This window comes from Hippocampus guttulatus, chromosome 15 (genome assembly GCF_054856545.1).
Source record: "Hippocampus guttulatus isolate MCC_2025c chromosome 15, RoL_Hgut_1.0, whole genome shotgun sequence".
Lineage (NCBI taxonomy): Eukaryota > Metazoa > Chordata > Actinopteri > Syngnathiformes > Syngnathidae > Hippocampus > Hippocampus guttulatus.
The window spans coordinates 3,629,841-3,649,386 of record NC_141275.1 but is presented as its reverse complement, the minus strand read 5'-3'; the positions used below and the strand labels follow the sequence as shown (position 1 = coordinate 3,649,386).

At 42.7% G+C, this 19,546-nt stretch overlaps 1 protein-coding gene across 1 annotated transcript in view; it reads right to left on the bottom strand.

Annotated features, from left to right (window-relative positions):
• Positions 1-1,431: 1,431 nt before the first annotated feature.
• Positions 1,432-19,546, bottom strand: part of LOC147193470 (junctional adhesion molecule 3B-like) — a 49,768-nt gene continuing 31,653 nt past the window's right edge. Inside the window, exons 2-9 of the mRNA XM_086130962.1 lie at positions 11,335-11,403; positions 11,144-11,257; positions 10,907-11,059; positions 8,980-9,182; positions 7,505-7,604; positions 6,864-6,993; positions 6,722-6,776; positions 1,432-5,873 (exon numbers count right to left, since the gene is read on the bottom strand). Coding sequence (XP_085987088.1) covers positions 5,838-5,873; positions 6,722-6,776; positions 6,864-6,993; positions 7,505-7,604; positions 8,980-9,182; positions 10,907-11,059; positions 11,144-11,257; positions 11,335-11,403 — 860 coding nt within the window. The 3' untranslated portion in view covers positions 1,432-5,837. The remainder of the gene's footprint in view (positions 5,874-6,721; positions 6,777-6,863; positions 6,994-7,504; positions 7,605-8,979; positions 9,183-10,906; positions 11,060-11,143; positions 11,258-11,334; positions 11,404-19,546) is intronic.

Here is a 19,546-nt window from a genome sequence, read left to right as displayed (position 1 = left end):
AGCTGGAATTGAACCCGGTACCTCTGCACTGTGAAGTCGACGTGCTAACCACTGGACTACTGGGCCGCCCTATATATATATATATATATATATATATATATATATATGTATATGTATATGTATATACTGTATATACAAGATACTGTTCAACTCTTGGATGGTGGTGGTGTGTGTATTCATTTATACATATATACTGTAAATATATATATATATATAAATTATTTTTTATACATATACCTGTATATATATATATATATATACAGTATATACTGTGTATATATATATATATATTCATTCATTCATCTTCCGAACCGCTTGATCCTCACTAGGGTCGCGGGGGGTGCTGGAGCCTATCCCAGCCGTCTTCGGGCAGTAGGAGGGGGACACCCTGAATCGGTTGCCAGCCAATCGCAGGGCACACAGAGACGAACAACCATCCACGCTCACACTCACACCTAGGGACAATTTAGACTCTAAATTTTAGAGTCTTCAATCAGCCTGCCACGCATATTTTTGGAGTGTGGGAGGAAACCGGAGCACCCGGAGAAAACCCACGCAGGCCCGGGGAGAACATGCAAACTCCACACAGGGAGGCCCGAGCTGAAATCGAACCCGGTACCTCTGCACTGTGAAGCCGACGTGCTAACCACTGGACTACCGGGCCGCTGTGTGTGTGTGTGTGTGTGTGTGTGTGTGTCCAAGAGTTGAACAGTATCTTGGGGCATTACAAGTGATTAGCTAAGAATACATTGATTATTTTGACACAGGAAAACATGAATTTCATTCATTCAATAGCTTCTAAAAATGTCATTTTTCTTTAAGTGCATGTTAAATATTGTATTAATATCTTCAACATCCACAGCGCATGATCGTCATGTTTTTCCAAGGCAGCCCTAATCTCACTGTCAAGGTGTTAGGGAGGGGCCAGCCAGGCAGCCTCCTCAGCCAGGGTGCTCTGCACCTCATACCTGAGACTCGTCAGCTCATCACCCACCTGTTGCCTATCTGCTCGTTTGGACTGGTATAAATTGACTCTCAGACCATTCCTCAGTGCAAGTCTGTGCCTTCACCACACCAGTGGACTCTGTTGGCATCACCTGCTGTTTCTTGTTCCTTGTGTCGACATTCTCTGGGCCCTGAGCATTGAAGTAAGTCCCAGTTTTCTCCCTGAGTTAGGGTTCGTTTCCTGTGGACATTTTCCCTGTGGCTTCTTCGTGCTTCTTCCTGAGTGACTTTGCTAAGACTCTTCAATAAACTATGCCAAGTGTTGGCTCCAACTATACCTGCCTGTTGTCGTGCTATTGAGGTCACATCCAAACCTAACACAAGCGCTACTTTTGTCACGCGTTACTCCCAATACTTATCCATGTGTACGCACAGAATAAAGTCTAATATGCAGCATGCACAGAACAAAAAACACAGGAATCGCTATTAGCATTATAAGTGAGTTTTATTCATCACAAATAGAGTGGTACTAGAATGGACAAATTCCCCCTGCAGCCCTATCAAGCCCTCGAAGTTGTGAGAGTTTAGATGACAGCATTTATGTCATGGTATTGAGTGAAAAAACAAAGTGCTGCATGACAGCTCAGTTTAGATTGCCCTTGAATATAGAAAAACAACAGTAACACCGTGATGACAGAACCTTTACCATGGTTGGCTTCTGTGTAAAACAACATGTAACTGTCGTACGTGATTTGCCGTTTCACGCTGACATGTCTTGTGGTTTGTTAAATGCAGAATCAACCATTTCATGCACCAATAATGATAACCTGTAACCTGATAACATGAAAAGCCATCCACTGTAGTAACCGCCGTCCCTCAAAGGGTTAAAGAGCTCTATTTGCAAAATTATGGCAATAAAAGAGTTGTTTTCACAAACCACAGCCAAAATCCTATCCTTTTTCCTAATACTGTGTGTCCTTACCAAAAATATTTTTCACTAGATTTAGGCACTACAGTAATATATTTCTGTCTATTGTAATCTACGGAAAAAATATATATACAAATTTGCAGATATGGAACGATGGACAAGCAGAAATTTGTGGTGACATCATTCCTCTCAAACGCCAGGCTTGTGGATAACTGCGTGAACAACATGAAACCTCCGGCAGAATAACAAGCAGGCGAGAGAAACAGATCTATTTTAATGGTAGAAGGCACTTGGGAGGAATGAAATTTGTAGAAATGAAGGGAGAGGCCGCGTGACTCCTTTACTTCAGTGTGGATCCATTAGCGGTTCTCAAAAGAGTTTGCGGTAAACATCGTGGTTGGCAAAGCTTAATATTTTAACAAAGCGGTATGAACAAATTCCAATGTGCAAATGCTTGGGCAGATCTTCCGTACCATAATCGATATTTGGAGAACATTTCCTACACATTCACAGGCAACCATGATCATAAAGGATTATGGAATTGTGTTTTAAAGTATAACAAGAAAAATGACTTCATGAAAGTGAATTGCTCAGCTGTTAAAAAAATAAAAAGGAGTGACAAAGCTCGGTGTGGAGACGCGGTGGAACATTTTACTGTCAACATGCTGTGAATTTGATGGGTTTATGTTGAACTTTATCAGTCATATACTGTCAATGGAAAGAGTTTCATGTCGTCTTTTTAATCGGATCTTCTTTTTCATTACCTTGACAGGTATCAAACAACACAAAGTGCCTACTAGGACATACAATCAGTAGAATTGTTAACCTTTCAGAGCCCTACGAGTAATGAATAGAACATCTAAAATGATATTCCTCGGCGCTCCCCACATCATTTGCAAATCAATCGATGACGTGTTAAATGAGATTTAATTTGTAAATTGAGAAAGCATGGGGGAAAAAAATAAATAATGAATGGATCAGGTTTCATGTGAATAACGGACCTATTTGATAGTGATGGAACTAAAGTAAACAATCGAAGCTTAAAAGTTAAATAAATGCCCACGAAGATGTACCATTTGGAGTTTCTGGAAAACTATCCTTCAGAAGTCTACCAACATCTCAAATTTGGGAGTTGAACACACAATTATTAAGTTCACAAGCATGGCGCAGCTTATTTGTCTTTTTTTTCGCCTGTTTTTGTGAGCTACCATCACAGAAGAATACAGATTCATCCATTTTCATTTGCTTTTCTGGGATGGGGTTGCGGGTGCAGCATAAGAAGGGAATCCTAGTTTTCTTCTCCCGAGCCACTTCATCCAACTCTTCCAGGGTATCCCGAGGACTTCTCAGGCCAGCATGTCCTGGGTCGTCCTCGGGATTCTCCCAGTGAGACATCCTCAGACCACCTCACCAAAAAGGTGTGCATCCTACCCACTTGCCCAAGCCACTTCATCTGGCAGCTCTTGATAAGGAAGGGTGGCAGCTTTACTCTGAGCCCATTCCGGACGACAATTGCTTCTCTAAGGGGGAACCCGGGCACCCTGAGGAGGAAACTCATTTTGTCCACTTGTTTCATTATTTTTTTTTTCATCCCCGACCTGGAGGGGCACTCTAACCATTTTCATGAAAGACCCGGTCTTTTATTTGGAGGTGATGATTTTCATCCCAACCGATTCACAGACGGCTGCGAAATACTCCAGTGAGAGATAAAGAAGGTGGTTTGAGGAAGCCAAAAGAATCACATCCTCTGCAAAAAAAAAAAGAGACATATTTCTCAGCCCACCAAACTGGGACTCCTCAATGTCTCAACTGTGCCTAGAAAAGGTTATAAACAGGATTGGTGACAAAAGGGCAGCTGGCAATGCAGACCAAACTCTTGACACCTGTCATAAGGGGTTACACAGACCATATCAGGGTTCTCCTACGCTTGAGTTTTTGCCTGCGAGACCACCAAAGCAGTTGCCTCCAAGTTCCACAGGCCAAAAAGGCTTGAAAAGACTCCTTGTCTCCTCCAGTGTCCGCCAATGGGTTCAGAGATTGTGGCCACAACAGGCAACGGCTACCTTAAGGCCACAGCTTCAGTCAAAAAGTTGACAGCTCATGCCATCAAACTGCGGCCTCTGTCCCACCCTGCTGCTAAGTACACATTAATGCACACCTGGATACACTTTTGTTTGAACATGGTTTTTGTTATCGGCAGTTTCTGATGAGCACAGAAGTCTGATAATTGAACACTGCTGATTCTGGCCAGGGAGGAGGTCTCAAGAGGACTGGCACAAGAGTTTGACCTGTATGTCAAAGCGAGCCTGGTGATATCTCGTCTTAGCCTATCCTCAATTTGAAAGAGTACATACCGATGAGGCAAAAGCTCAAGCTACGTTGCTACGCAAACATGACCGTACGTTATTAATTCCAGCAGTGCCAATAAAACGCCACAAGGTCACAGTATCCCTCGGCAAACACCTTCTTGTTCTCTCTATGATGATTCAAAGGGTGTGTGGATTTATTTTTCAGTAATTCATTTCTCTTTATACTTACATAACAGCTATTCGTTTAAAATGTGATTTTGAACATTGAGCGTTGCATGAGTAAGGTTTAATTATGGTGGGCCTTTGTACAAATTCACTCAACATTATATTGTATTTATTATTATTAATGATATTTACTGTACTTGGAAGGTTTCATTGTACTTGATACAATTCTCGGATGATGCGGGTGCAGTACCTTGTGTTATGTAAGGCTTTGTTGATGACAGACTTTAACCGTCAATTAAAGAAGCAGGTAAAGGTCGCAGACTCTCGCAGATTGTTGATTGCGTTTCTATTGTCAAAACAAAGTTTTACAGCACGTTTTTTTTTGAAGGGGCGAGGGGTCTAAAAGGCGAACTCACACACCCTGTCCACCTTTTTCTTCTGATAATGTAATACCGAACGTACGTTATGTATTACAGCTACAGGACAGTAAATTCAATATATACAAAAATGGAACAGCAAGCTGAGAAGGACACTTAAAAAAAAGAAAAAAAAACGCAGCACTGATTGTGTAACAGTGTTTCACAGCATTTGACTGGCACTCTTCAAAACCTCTTTCTAAGACTACAAACAAAACAGAGGTTTTTTTTGGTTGCTTTTTGACAAACAGAACCCGGGTGATCCCAGCGGTGAGAGTTCGAGACGCAAGACCGCTGATCATGAACCACATGTTGATATGCTGACGGAAACCTGCTTTGATCGTCGTTCTTTCTTTCCGGTGGCAAAGGTATAAATGCTGACAGGTTGAATGCAAAAGTGGTGAAAGTAACACATTTAAACCCAGCCATCCATTTTCTAATCCGCTTTATCCCCAATGATGGTCGCGGGGCGTGCTGGAGCCTATCCCAGCTGTTTTCGGGCAGCAGGCGTGGTACACCCTGAACTGGTTGCCGGCCAATGGCAGATATTTTAAACCCACAACCAAATAATTACAATTAAAAAAAAAAAAACAGCACAGTTAGTATTTTACAAATATTTAAAAAAGTAAACCTTTATCTATAGGCATTTAAAATATATCCCATCAAAAATAGTCTGACAAATTTCAACAGTAGAAAACAAATGTTATTACAAATGACACAGCGTGAAGCATCATGTAGAAATGTGTCATGTTTGACTGATTTTGGTGGGACCACGTGTCGTCAAATATTTCACCCAAGTGGATTTGAGTTTGGAAAATAACGTTCAAGTCCACGGTTTAGTACAGCAATTGAAGAAAACAGTTCCCTGTGTACTCAATATGGTAAGGTTTTTTTCTTTTTTTTTTTGCAAACTGTTGTCCTTTTGAAATCTTGTCACCTTTGGCAAACGTGAAAAAGTTGGAGAGCTCAGAGCATGAACCGTTGGCGGCTCCGTGATTGAGACTGCGAGGACGGCAGCCGCACGTGTTACTCGTTTCACTTGGCACTTTCCCCACTGTCATTCTTGCTTCACGCTCAGATCACAAACGACGACTTATGTCGAAAGTCTCCCTACAAAGCATAAAAGACAGCATTTTAACCCTTTCATGCACCCTGTAACCTGATAACATGTCAAGCTGTCCACCGTAGTGACCGCTGCCCCTGAAAGGGTTAAATAACATTTGCACCACCTTAGCGCTTCGGATAATTGATGAATGAACGTAACTGCCCAAGACCTACAAAAAAGTATTTGGACTGATACACTGAAGCTAACAGGAAGTCCACCATTTTGATTTTACTTTGGAATTCGTCCCATTTTTTGGGGAGATGTCATGTTTCAATGAAGTCTTATCGTCTTCAACCTTTGGGTGTTTCATCTGAAGCAGTTTCAGACAAAATGTATTGAAAGCGTGTGATTTCATCACACGCTGTTGCCAAGGCGATGCATTGTTTATCAACAAAAATGATGCTGTTTTTGAGGGTCTAAATCTAGGCAAATCCTCATGAGACCTTGCACACACATAAAGCCTACGTTAGAGGATTCTTGTCTCAGGTGTCAGTACTCCAAGGTGGTCAATAAAGGTTACGGGGGCCCTTTATAGCAGCACTAATTTGCTTGTATTTTTTCTTTTTGCCAAAACCTTCAAAGGACATAAGTTGACAATTGGGCCTCGCGGAGACAAAGCATACTCAATTTCCACAAATGTATGACCTGGCTACCATTAGCTCTTCCCATCAGTTTAACATACAATATTTGGCACCAAGGGTCCACCAGATGATCCCCAAACAATACTTTCTCAAATTTATCAGATATGGTTTTTGCATGAGCATTTAAACAGAATAGGTAAAACAAAAAATGCCAAGAATTGAGGATAAGTTTCGCCCTAAAATGCCGATCATTTTGAGTGGAGTATACATACCTCATCCTCCGTCCTGAGATAGTCCACCCCATCTCCTTTTGCTGGAACTTTGTAGCTACAACACAGAGATCACATGGAGGTAAATACGTGTCAAACAAGTAGTCTTTGACAATCTGTGTGGGAGGACGGGCCGATGTCTTACTTGTTCCCTGCCTGCTTTTGACTTGCGAAGTAACCTCGCTTATATGCGCAGCAGATCCCGGCTGATATACATATAAGTACCACAACCACCACCACCACTCCCAGTACAATCCCCACAACATCAATATCATCTGCGGAAACAATAATGCAACAATGGCGATTGGTTCAAGAAGGACAGTGCAATGTTTTTCAGATGCACTCTCAGCTGTTAAATGAAAGAAAAAACCTACAGTAGTCACAAAAGCAACTTGAATCTATCCCCATACCATATCTGGTATCGGTACTCGCCCAGCCCCAGTTTCATGAATTGCCATCCGCTACCGTTTTTTTTTCATGCCGAAAGACGAATAAAAGCACTTGAAAAAAAATCCTGATATAGGTTATCGTTATTTGTTCATGAAAGGGTTAAAAGAATTATGATGTACCACAGTTTAAAAGGATTGTCTGATTTTCCTAGACTAATGTTTGTCTCTATTTTTACTTTTGTCAGAATTAAGTTGTTTCAGTGACCACTGTGGCAAAAGGCGTACCAACAAATTTCTTCATGCGTGTCATGTAAAGATAAAGTAATTCCATATAGTCTATGGACCCCGATGAACTCTCGGAATCCTGATTTAAACTATGTGCTGATGCAGCACTTACAGACTTCCATCTTCTGCGGCGCACACTCAGCATATCCTGCATCGTTTTTAGCTCGGCAGTAGTACTCGCCAGCATCTTCTTTTCTGACGGAGGTGAACTTCTACATTGGGAAAAGTACAAAAGAGACAGTCAGTGTTGTCTCAAGTATCGCCATTTCACCGAACAAACTGGATGATGACAATCTTTACCACTCAGATGTCAATGACTGGCAAATAACCAGAATTTAAGCCAAAGATAACATCTTTACGGATTACAAATTGAACTCAACTGTGCATTTGTGTTTGAGACCCAACAGTGGACAAGATGATATATAACCATTCATCCATTTTCCAATCCGCTTTATCATCACAAGGGCCGCGGGGGGGGGGGGGGGGGTTGCTGGAGCCTATCCCAGCTGTCCTCGGGCAGTAGGCGGGCCACACCCTGAACCGGTTGCCAGCCAATTGCAGGGCACGCAAGGACGAACAACCATTTGCGCTCACAATCACACCGAAGGACAATTTAGAGTGTTCCATTAACGTCCCACGCATATTTTTGGAATGCGGGAGGAAACCGGAGCACCCAGAGAAAACCCATGCAGGCACGGACGGGGAGAACATGCAAACTCCACACCGGAAGGCCGAAGCCGGAATCTAACCTTTGCACTGTAAATCCCCGATTCTGATATCTCGGTTGGCAAAGTTTTACATTCACTACCGTCTGCGCAGCCCATTTAAGTGCACTCCATTTACAGAGCAGTCAACCTTTAAACCAACATACCAACCTTGGGGTGCAATGTTACACTGGCCTTTTAAAAAAAAAAAAACCCAAAACGTGGGGATCGATGTTTACTAGGTCATAAGTGATAAAAGTGTGGATTTAATGAAATCTTTCAAAATATTAGATGCATTATGACTTAATGTTTTATAAATATATGACATATAAATGTTTTGTGATGAAATGATCTAAAAACAGGAGGCAATTTCTTCCCAATGATGTAATTCAATCCATCATACGGTTAGCTAGTTCCACGTTATCCATCTGTTGGTGTGCATTGTTTTCCCACGAGTAGAGCTATTAATATAAATAAATAAATAACAGTCCACTGGTGCGAGCACAGGTGCAGAAGAACTATCATCCAAACCTCATTAATTTACAGCCTGCACTTTCAAGTGCTGTCCGAAGTGAACAACACTCGCTTTTGGAGTTTCACACAAAGGAGGAGCCTGCCGTAACGGTGCGAGATTTCACATCCGAGAGGCCAGCGTGGACTTGAGTGGTGGAAACTCTGCGGACTGAGCAGCGTCCTCCAAAGCGAGTCCATTGAGGAATGTGCAAGCGAGGACAGCAGATTCCCCTTGTGGCTCAAGCCCTCCTTCACCATCAACTGTCTACCCAAAATATCCGGCCCACCCCTGGGCGACCGGCCACCGTCCCTGCCCCACCTTCCTCGCCCATGCGTGTCCTTGTCCAAACACATGCACACACATACTAACCAGAATTCCTGTTTCCGAGTTGAGAGTGTAAGACGAGTTGAAGAACTTCATGCTGCTCTTTGGGTCATCAGGAATTTCCTCTTTGTTCTTGAACCACTGGTACTGAGACTTGGGGAAACCCTCTTCCTCCAAACAACTCAGTTCGGCTGACTTCCCAAAGGGGACCGATTTGGGGACGTTGCATTTTGGAACAACGGGCTTTACTGTAGTGCAAATAAAACAAAACAAGAAGAGTGTGACAATACTGCAGGATCCAATAAGAAGAGCGGTTTGCGCTTTCCAAAAGTAGATGCAGTGTGATGCTGCTGGGCCTTATTCACAACTAGGATGCTTTAAAGTGATCCCACCTCCGGGCGCATGCTGATCGTTCATGGTTCGGATGGGAGCATGATTTTTGAGCAATGCCAAAAAATGCTAACAAAACATGTGGCGCTTGCTTTCTTTAGCACTGCGATTCAGCGCAGATGCAGTTTCAGAGGTTTCCCCTTATAGCCCAGAACATGCCTTTGCAGCTGGGGTAGGTCTAGTCTGGTCACAACACATCCTCACATGTATGCCAAAGGCTTGGTGCGACCTACAACACGGTGTCATCTTACCGCATCCAAAGTGTGAACTCACCGGGCAAGGTCTCTCTTTTAAGGGCAAAATGATCACGTTATTATTAGCCTAAATTCAGAATAATCTTGACATACTGTCATGTTTATATGACTCTGAGTTTACCTTCTTTAAGACTTGTAACAGAAAAAAAGCAAAAGCACAAGTCATTTTGGAGCAGTGTTTCACAAGCAGGAGTAGATGAGTACATTGCATAGGGCAAAATCCGAAAAGCTGCGCGCTAGCTCAAGTGTCTCATAAAATTTATTGTGTCTCATTAAAGCTGAGATGACTGGTGAAACAAAAGCAAAACTGTGGGTCTGGTTATTCTTGCGATGAGGTTTTGTAACTGATATTGACAGTTGAAAGGCCCGTTTAACGGGGATCTATTCAAAGGAGCCGCACATTTTTGTGGCCTTTTTTTTTTCAAGCGTTAGCTATAAGAAAGGCAAGTTTTTTTCCTCTATTTGGATCCCCCTTTTTTTATATTATTTCTTTTCAAGGCATCATATTGATTTGTTTTATGTTTCATTTGAAGTTAAAAAAAAAAACAATGTTCAAGTTAAGGATGCAAAATAACAATTTTCGTACACTCATCAATGGCAAATTTGAATGAGAATCGTCGTCATGTGTTATGAAATGTATTTTTGACACCGATGTAAAAATTGCCTTTATATATATATTTTTTTGCACATCGCATTTGAGATATTTTATCGATTCTTTTTTTTTAAAACTTCTTTGTTCATTTATTAATTTCATTGGGACAGTCCACATTAATCAACACAAGAATAAAAAGTGTATATGCACCGGACTTAGCATAAATGCTAGTTTTCAGTCACAAGGCAGGTTTCGAAAATAGCACAGTGAGACACATAAAACTTTACGACCACAAGGACAGAAATAAAAAACAAATAGGTAAGACATCATAAAAGAGACAATACAAACAGTTGCAGTACTAAAGTACAAGACGAAAGACAGTTTGAAAATAAATCATATGTAAAAGTTTGCACAATACGATTTTACCTTGTGTGCTAATTTAAAGCTATGACGATCAGAAAGACGATCCATCTGTTGCTGGAGCAAACCGTTAATTCCTAAATAGAACTAAATATATTATAATTAGCGCAAAAAAATAATCTGTGAAAGCTGACTTGCATATCTGATGAAAAGTGAAGTCAAATTTGTTGACCAGTGTCATCATTCAGTTGTGCTACGCTCTGCTTTCGAAGACTCATCATCGTATGGGTGAGGCAGTCACGGTATGACAAAAAAAAAAGTTTGGTGGTACGCAAGTCAAAAAAGGTTGTGATCTACTGATTTAGAGTTACCGTACCTCGAACAACAAGGTCAATCACAATCTCATCAAAGGACTTCAGGTCATCAGCAGCCGTGACCTCACAGCGATATTTTGCCGTGTCCAAACGAGTTGCGTTGGTGATCACTAATGTGGCCGGTTCTCTGATCGCCGCTCGGTTCTCCAAGTCACCTGCACAAAGTACAACATAAAGACCAATGTCATTTGTCAGTGATGAAATCGTGAGACACGGTATTCTCGTTTTGATTCATTTACCTGAAACTTTCTGGTTGAAGTACACATAGCTTGGCCCCTCCGCTTTAATCTTTTTCCACTCAATTCTCGGATTGTTTGTGGAAATCGAGTCGATCAAACATGATAATTCAATTCCTACGGAGGAGACGAAAAGACGTGATTGTCCCGACGAGCAGTGAATACAACAATCCAGTTTTTGTCACGGCGCTTACTGTCAAACTCATCTGTCCACGGTGAGTTGTTGTCTGTCCTCAGTACAACTGCCAACACGCTGAAGTAGCCTGCAAACCAAAGAGACGAGTCAATGCAAAACAAGATCTTCCGCTGCATTAATCTTCGTGATAGTCGTGATCTCACGCTAATTTGCACAATACCAGCTGACATGCGCCGATGTGCTGGGTTCATTTTAAGACTATCCTTGGGGATACTTGAGCATATGCTCGTCACAAATGCCATCAACTCAGTTGGAGGAGATAAATGTCAATCCCACATCAGTGACATGATCTTACATTCTGCTGCTCTTTGGCCTACTTTTGTTTTTTTCCATCTTCCATTTATAGATGTGTTTGTCAAACTATTGTCTGTGTGTGTTGAGGGAGGGGGGAGTTGTTTCCATACAGTGGATAATTGTGCACGGAGGCATGTGCTCTTTCAGGGCAAGCTCACCATGCCAGTAGTTCAACTGGCTGCCGAGCCCTTTTCTCTTTCTCCCTCCGTCTCTGTGGGCCTGATGCTATTGCCTGTGCGCCTGATGGTTAAAAAAAAAAATTCCGTCCTCAGTAGGGAGCGCCAACTGAATCTTTCTGACAGCCATTCGTCTGCATGCAAATTCATGCCAATTGGCTTCCACAATAATTGCAATCAAGGACACTCAAAGCTCGTGATCACGCTTTCAAGGATGATAGTCTGAACTCTCCGATCCCAACATCAACTTCACAACAACTGTGTTAAGGTACGTAACGTACGTAGCACAAGCAGCAATGACGCCGTCCATGTATGTGGTCTCAATTAAAAAAGATTAGGTTAGAACACTAGTGTCAAACTCAAGGCCCGGCTGCCAGATCTGGCCCGCCACATCATTTTATGTGGCCGGCAAAAGCAAATCAAGGATGGCAAATTTCATGATGCTTGCTAAAATCGCTAACAAAATTTCAAATTCTCCTTTGTAATAAATAAGAGTGATACTGTAAGCATTTTCTTGTTACCAAACTCCTCATTACAGTAACAATAGGTGAATGAACATTTATTCTTGACTTCTTTATATGGTTTCAAACATAACAGCCCTGCAAGGAAGATGGTAACTCAAATGTGTCCCATGTCAAAAATTAGTTTGACACCCCTGGGTTAGGACAACCTGACCTCGACCTTTGGACATAGATATGGCCAAGTGTCTGGGGGTTGCCTGTGAAAGCAGACAATCTAAGCTGATGAGCCCACTGTCTCTTTGGAAATCTTGACAAGACGACAGCTTGTTTAGTACAGAAGGTAGCAACATTGCAAAAGTAGGTCCCACTTCTATTTGAAAATATTTTAGAGTAACCTAAAAATACACACCCACACACACACCCACATCCATTTTCTTATGCTATCAAGGGCATCTTTACATTATTTTTTTTTCATTCATTATTTTAGAAACCAACTTGTGTTTCTTTGGTTTACTTTAACATCTTTTGAAAGTTTTCTACAAATGTGTTTAAACATTGTCAATATATGCTCTTTTTAAGTACCGATACATTTTGTAAGCTACTTTTATCTGCATTGCTTCTGAATGTCATTAACTGTTGGCAAAAAATTGTCGGCGTCACTTCCTTGTGTGAAGCACATTGAGTTGTTTTGTGTATGAAAGCTGCCTTCCCTTGCCGAGCGCTACAGTTAAAAACTCAAGACGATGGAGTTTGTCTTTCTTCACGCGAAATATACCGGGATCTGATGTTTTAGTTGGAAAATATGCCTTAATTTCTATGTTTGCAAAAATATGCCTTTTTAGCCATCTGACAAAAGCCTGTGTGTGCATGTGACGCATGACTGACTGCACATTATTCTGAGATTGAGTATCAAATGTACTACATGTACTGTGTAACTTTATACTACATCTAACTAGGCCAGGCATGCGTATGAGTCCAAAATATCAGAATATGTTGCTGAAATAGAAACCAAAGATGAAGTTATTCCACGTGATGATTTCAAAACAAAAAATTTCTATTAAATGTAGAATTTTTGTTTCCTCTTTGGACCGAAAGAGTGTGGGCAGTCTATCTCCTGTCCTCATCACTAATTCGGCGGGTATTAATACAGATTAGGTGCCTAAGTGAGCTTGACGCGGAGATAAAAAGCTTGAGAGCTCTGCCATGTAAACAGCTGTCCAGGAAAACACATGAAAGCCCGGCATAAAAGGATAAGGTCACTGCACTTTTAAATTGAGCAAACGATCACAAATATATGTATTGGGATGTGACTTTAAGCGATAACCTGAGTACATTATTAAATACTTCAAGAAAGTACAACTGAACTCAAGTTTGGCTCCCGCTGCCTTTTTAAAAGCATACGCTAGCATGCATGCTACCATATTTTTATTTACCATGCCTGCGTCCAATAACACAATGCGTCTTGTGTACGTGTTAAATACAGAAATAGCAACCGTAACTGACACTATGCCTTTTAATAAGGTAATTTTTTTTACCCATACTGAGATTTCAAGTACAGCTACAAACTGCTACACAAATACAAAACTTGACCAAGATTCCAATGTGCCTTTTGCGGGCTCCCTTGTTAGAATACAGAAACAACTAAAATGGCAGCCACTAGGTCACAGTCTTCTGCCATGGTAGAAAATCATGCATGTTGTAATGAGAACATGCTGTGAGAGAACATCAAGTGTGCCATGGGAAATTAAAAAAAAAATCACTTCAGAAAATGGAGACACTACTCTCTTCATTACAAGCCATGGACCATTCCCAATGATTTCAAAGGGGTTATTTTCAGGTAAAATTAGCACACACTGGGCTACTGCTTTAATTATTTGCAGTCCTCATTACATTTAGTCCTGATTTACTCTAGTCGATAAACTCTTAACCTTAAGGTCTGAGATGTTCATGCTGCAGATTCAGATGTCTGTATCGTTTCTAAGACTTTGAAGCAGAAGTTTCAGACTACTGTATCCAATCTGGACTGAACTTTCAGCCACGAAACTCGAACTAGAGTTGGCTGAGCTAATTTAAAGAACATGTCACTCTAAGTGCATCTCCTTTCCTTGACAGAGATGACATTTAAGATGCCGTTCCAATTTAAAGTAATATTCAATTCAATCATCAGTGCACAGTAGAGGAGTCGGTTCCGATTTATAAACTAAGCCTGTTCAACCCAATATTGATAGTCGTTTCTTCCGAAACCGAGGTGAATTGCTGACTCGGCTTTGTTTCGATGACTTCCAAGAAACTTGATGAAGCCTCAAAAAGTTATGACCGTTTTGTTTACCATTTTACCATGAGTGGATGACACGTGCTTTGCTGATCACATCAGACTCATCTTGTCTTGTCTCCTTGGAAGGAAATGGAACACCCTCTTTTTCCATACTAACAGTGCCAAAGATAGGTCATTAGGGCCCCCACACAGTCCTCTGCCTACATTCTACTGAACTGCTGCCTTACCAAAGTCATTAGATCAATCGAAACATTGAAGAAGCGGTTTGGGAAAGGCCTTTTAGATCTGGACATGCATTCGCAACAAAGTTATCTTGTTTCGGGTGACTAAAGATAACAAATTCCTGCCAAACTTCAAATCAACAAATTCCTGCCAAACTTCAAATCAACCCATGACTCTGAGAGGAAAAGCAACAGAAGTAACAGCACTACACATGACACGCCCAATCCAGTTGGTGGCAGTGACAAGCAGACAGAAGCTATCCAGCGACAATGATGCCATTAAAATGACAAGATCGTGACATAAAGCATTTGCTGGTTCTGCTCTTAGGACCAATTCCACTTGTTTTAGTCTCCTTTTCTTGTCGGCAATCTCAGCATACACAAATTCATAAAGACGTTAAAAGTATTCGATCAATATCCAATTAAATGGTGGGGTAGAACGAAATTCAAACGCTGGCTACTGTGTTTAAAACAAATAAGACAGTTCCGACCGCAATAGACGTAGCAATTCAGTCTTGCAGACGGTTCATTCATCATTATGTGCAGCAATTATGTGAAGTGGTGGTCGACTGGTTAGCCCTTCCGTCTTACAGTGCAGAGTGCAGGGTTTGATTACGGCTGTCTTGCCATCCTGTGTGGAGTTTGCATGTTCTCCTTGTGCCTGCGTGGGTTTTCTCTGGGTACTCCAGTTTCCTCCCACATTCCAAAAACATGCATGGCAGGCTAATGGAACACTCTAAATTGTCCCTAGGTGTGATTGTGAGCGGGAATGGTTGTTCGACTATGTGTGCTCTGAGATTGGCTGGCAACCCTACCCGCTGAAGGCAGCACGCTCGCGACCCTCGTGAGGATAACCAGATTAGAAAATGGATAGACGGATGATGTGACGTCATCTGTAGAATATGTCTCGATGAAATTTCTCAAAATATTTCTACCTCCTCCCACATCGCTCCCCTGTTGATATGAAATGATTAAAAAAAATGAGATGGTGGGATAGAACTGAATTCAGACGCTGGCTACTGTGATTAAAACACATAAAACAGTTCCTACGACAATGCACCACCTAATGCATTGGTGGATATGGTCGGTGTGAAGGAATTTGTCGAGCCAGCACACAATTCGCATCCTAACCTCATCAAACACCTTTTGGATGATCTGCAAATGTGCTTGTGAGTCAGGCGCTCGAATCCAACATCAATGTTTCAACTCAAAAATACTCTTCTGGGTCAATGGACAAAAATTCCACAGACACATCTCCCCAAAACTGCATTAGAATGTTACACTGCAAATGGAATACAAACGCCATATTTTCATCTCCTGGGGGTTTTAATATTACTTTTTGGCCTGACTAGAGTTAAACATTGTGTGAATAGGTATTTGTTTTGCAGGTAATCGACATACATTATCGGCTTGGTAACAATGGGGTCTTCAGGGACCTATATTTGGGATCACTTTCTTTTCTCTGCGGCGAGAGCTCTGGCAGCCAACAAATGTATAATCAAAGTTATTTTTTTAATCCTTCTTGCTGACGCCATCATGGGCACAGGGTTTTCTCTGTAATCTTCTTGTCTAATTCTGTTCTAAACTCCCCCTCCTTCAGGTTTATATCACTGAGTAATACAATGAGCCGGGGTTTTCTTCATTCTTGCGCTGTGTAATAAATCCCTCCTTGTCCTGTTGTTCCCCTTGGGAAAGATGCACTTGTTCGCTGTGGAATTAGGTGTTGAATCCAGAGAGGTGAGGTGGGTATCATAAATAGAAAGGTTCAATTAAGCAACCCAGTGATATTCCCTGTGAAGCATCTCCGCCTCATGCATGCAGAGTCTATTCCCACGCCCTTTCAAAGCACCGACATCAAAGTATACGCACGCGCTTCCACTGATATCAACCAGTTGTTGTTTTCGACACGCGCCTGAAACGCTCCAATGAAATGAGCTCTTGTTATGACCAAATATGGAGCAGTTTGGGATTTTATGTTTTAATCCACGATATTATTCATCCATCTGAGTCCAGTCAGTTCAATAAATGGACACAGAAGATTAATTTTCTCCACTAGTCAAAAATCAGTTTTCATTCCAACTGAACACTGCTGCTGTTCCCGGATCACCCCGTCAGAATAAGCACTCGTATCTCCATGGCTGTGTCCTCCAAGTGATATATTTTGCAACAGTTTATAAAAACGACAACATGACATACTGCGTGTGTCTAAAAATGTCTGACCTTGTTTGAACTTATTAGAGGCCAGCAGAGGTTTTACCACCTTTTTCACATGAGAGGTAATAATAATAATAATACATTTCATTTATAAGCGCCTTTCAAAACACTCAAGGACACTTTACAATCAAAACAAGAACAATAAAACCACAGATAAAATTATAAATGATAAAAGGAGAGATGAATTTAAACTGAATATAGCGACTCCAAATAGTTGACGCCGGCAACATCGCCGCCACAAGGAGCACCAGCCGACCCAGCCAGGCCGGCCAACACGCCGTGGTCCGCGGATCGGCCGCCGCCTCTGCCGTTGTCTCTGCGTGGCTGGCAGGAAGACGACCAAAAGGAGGTGATGCCCCTGGAGCCATCGAGGTGGAAGCCCCGACGAGATCCGCAGCGGAGGTAAAGGGAGCATGTGCATTCAGCAACACGTCTCGAGACAGATGCATGTACCGTGCGTACACGCACAACCACGTGTCCTGCATACCTGATTTATGCAGTGCTGCGCTCCCAATTTAAACACAGTTTTAAACAGGCAAACAGGGATGCAAACCACAGGCCAAGGGCACATTTATGAGCCTAGTCTGTGTGAATCCATTTCACAATATTTCTTGACAGGTATTCACGAGTCAAGACGCTAAGCGGAAGTACAGCGAAGTTGTGACTGCATTTCTCAGAGTAAAACGACATTATTTTTCTCTACTTATGATGCAATTAAAAACAATGATGCCTACCAAGGCTTCCAAGAAGGCATTTGCTTCAGCATCCAGGATAAAAAATAAAATGCGCAACACCTCCTTCTTCAAGGTCTCATTGAAGGCCAACAACATGGCCCTCGCTCTCGCCCTACAGGCCGAGAAGCAGAAGTCCATGCTGCTACAGACAGAGGACCTGCACCTGAGAAGGGAAGCACGGTCTGCATGTTTTGATTTGGCCACCAAGAAGCACGAGTACAGGAAACTGCTCCTCATCTTGACAAACCTTTATCGCAGTACTCTCTCTCCAACACATGAACTCAGTAGCTGAATTATTCCCTGACAGCTGACCTTCAAGACATCTTAAAAGATCCTAATTCTACTGTGAGAAAACAAACAAAACAGCCACCCGAATGTTTAAATATAACGGCTTAAAATCAAATTGTGGGACAAGACTGTCAGGTTTTGACATCTTGCCTAATATTTGTGCATTCGGTACTGTGGCCTTTGGGGTCTAAGCTAAGTGGAGATAATATTGGGGATTTTTAGGAGTCAGGGTTTGAAACAAATATTAAAGCTGTCAGGTCAGGCTTCAGCCTGCTACTGGTACCCTGTAACCCAGTACCACCTGCCCCAGGGTCGGGTCGTCGGCGACTAAACCGGCTCCCTCACCTGTCCTCGCAAGAGGACTTGTGAGGAGGGTGGCTAGACACCCTGTAGAACTAAAAACAAAATCTATTAAAGGGTGCGCCCATCTAGCACCCCCAACCATGGGTAAATGGTCCCACTGCCTTGTGGGCATCCTCAGTAAAGGTAAAGGCTACGGAGTAAGCCCGACGCAAATCAGGAGTGGAGCCCCTAAGTGTTCTACGTCACCTTCTGGCAACTCCTGCAGCTGCGCTGGTGCCAACTGTATCGGCTCGTCCTTTCCGTTGGATCTGACCAGCAATGCCGTGGGGGGGTGGTTGTTGTCTGGGCAACTCAGGTTCTCCACATCACCCGCCCAGGCATGTAGCGCACTGGGGAGGACACTCCAGCGATGTTGCAAGATATCGACACAACACGGGAAGCGGCAGTTACCGGTTAAAAGCTCTCTCCGACTGGCGAAGGAAATGAGCGCCTGGGGTCACTTCTGACGGTGGGAGAGATCATCGAGTCTCACTGGACAGCGGGGCAGCCCCCAGCCAGTAAGGTGCTGTCCTGCCACAGCTCGCCTGCTCTACTGGGTGCGTAGAGCTTTGAGATTGAACATCTTGACAAGCAAGCTGTAAAGCCCCACACCAGGCAAAAAAGAAAAGCAAGAAGACTCCAGCTGTTAGACTTGCAAGCTGGAACGTCCGGACCATGTGCCCTGGACTCACCCAAGACCCCCAACTGATCGACGATGGACGCAAGACTGCAGTTATCGATAAGAAACTGGCAAGACTTAACATCGATATCGCCTGCCTGCAGGAGACCTGCCTGGCTGACAGCGGTTCCATCAGGGAGGCAAACTACACCTTCTACTGGCAGGGCTTGCCACAGGACAGCCCTAGACAACACGTTGTAGGCTTCGCTGTTAAGAACTCACTGGTTGCAGCTATCCAACCACCAACTGGCGGATTGGAGAGAATACTTGCCTTGAGATTGTCAACGGCAGCAGGCTTCGTCAATCTCCTCAGCATCTACGCACCGACACTCTGCTCCACTTCAGAGGCCAATGACCAGTTCTACGAGGCACTAGATGACACAATACGCAAGACACCCAGTATTGAAGGATTATAGCTCCTTGGAGACTTCAATGCTAGGGTGGGAGCCGACTGCGTCACCTGGCCCTCCTGTCTCGGCCAAAATGGCAGAGGCAGGATGAACGAGAACGGAAAGAAGCTGCTTGA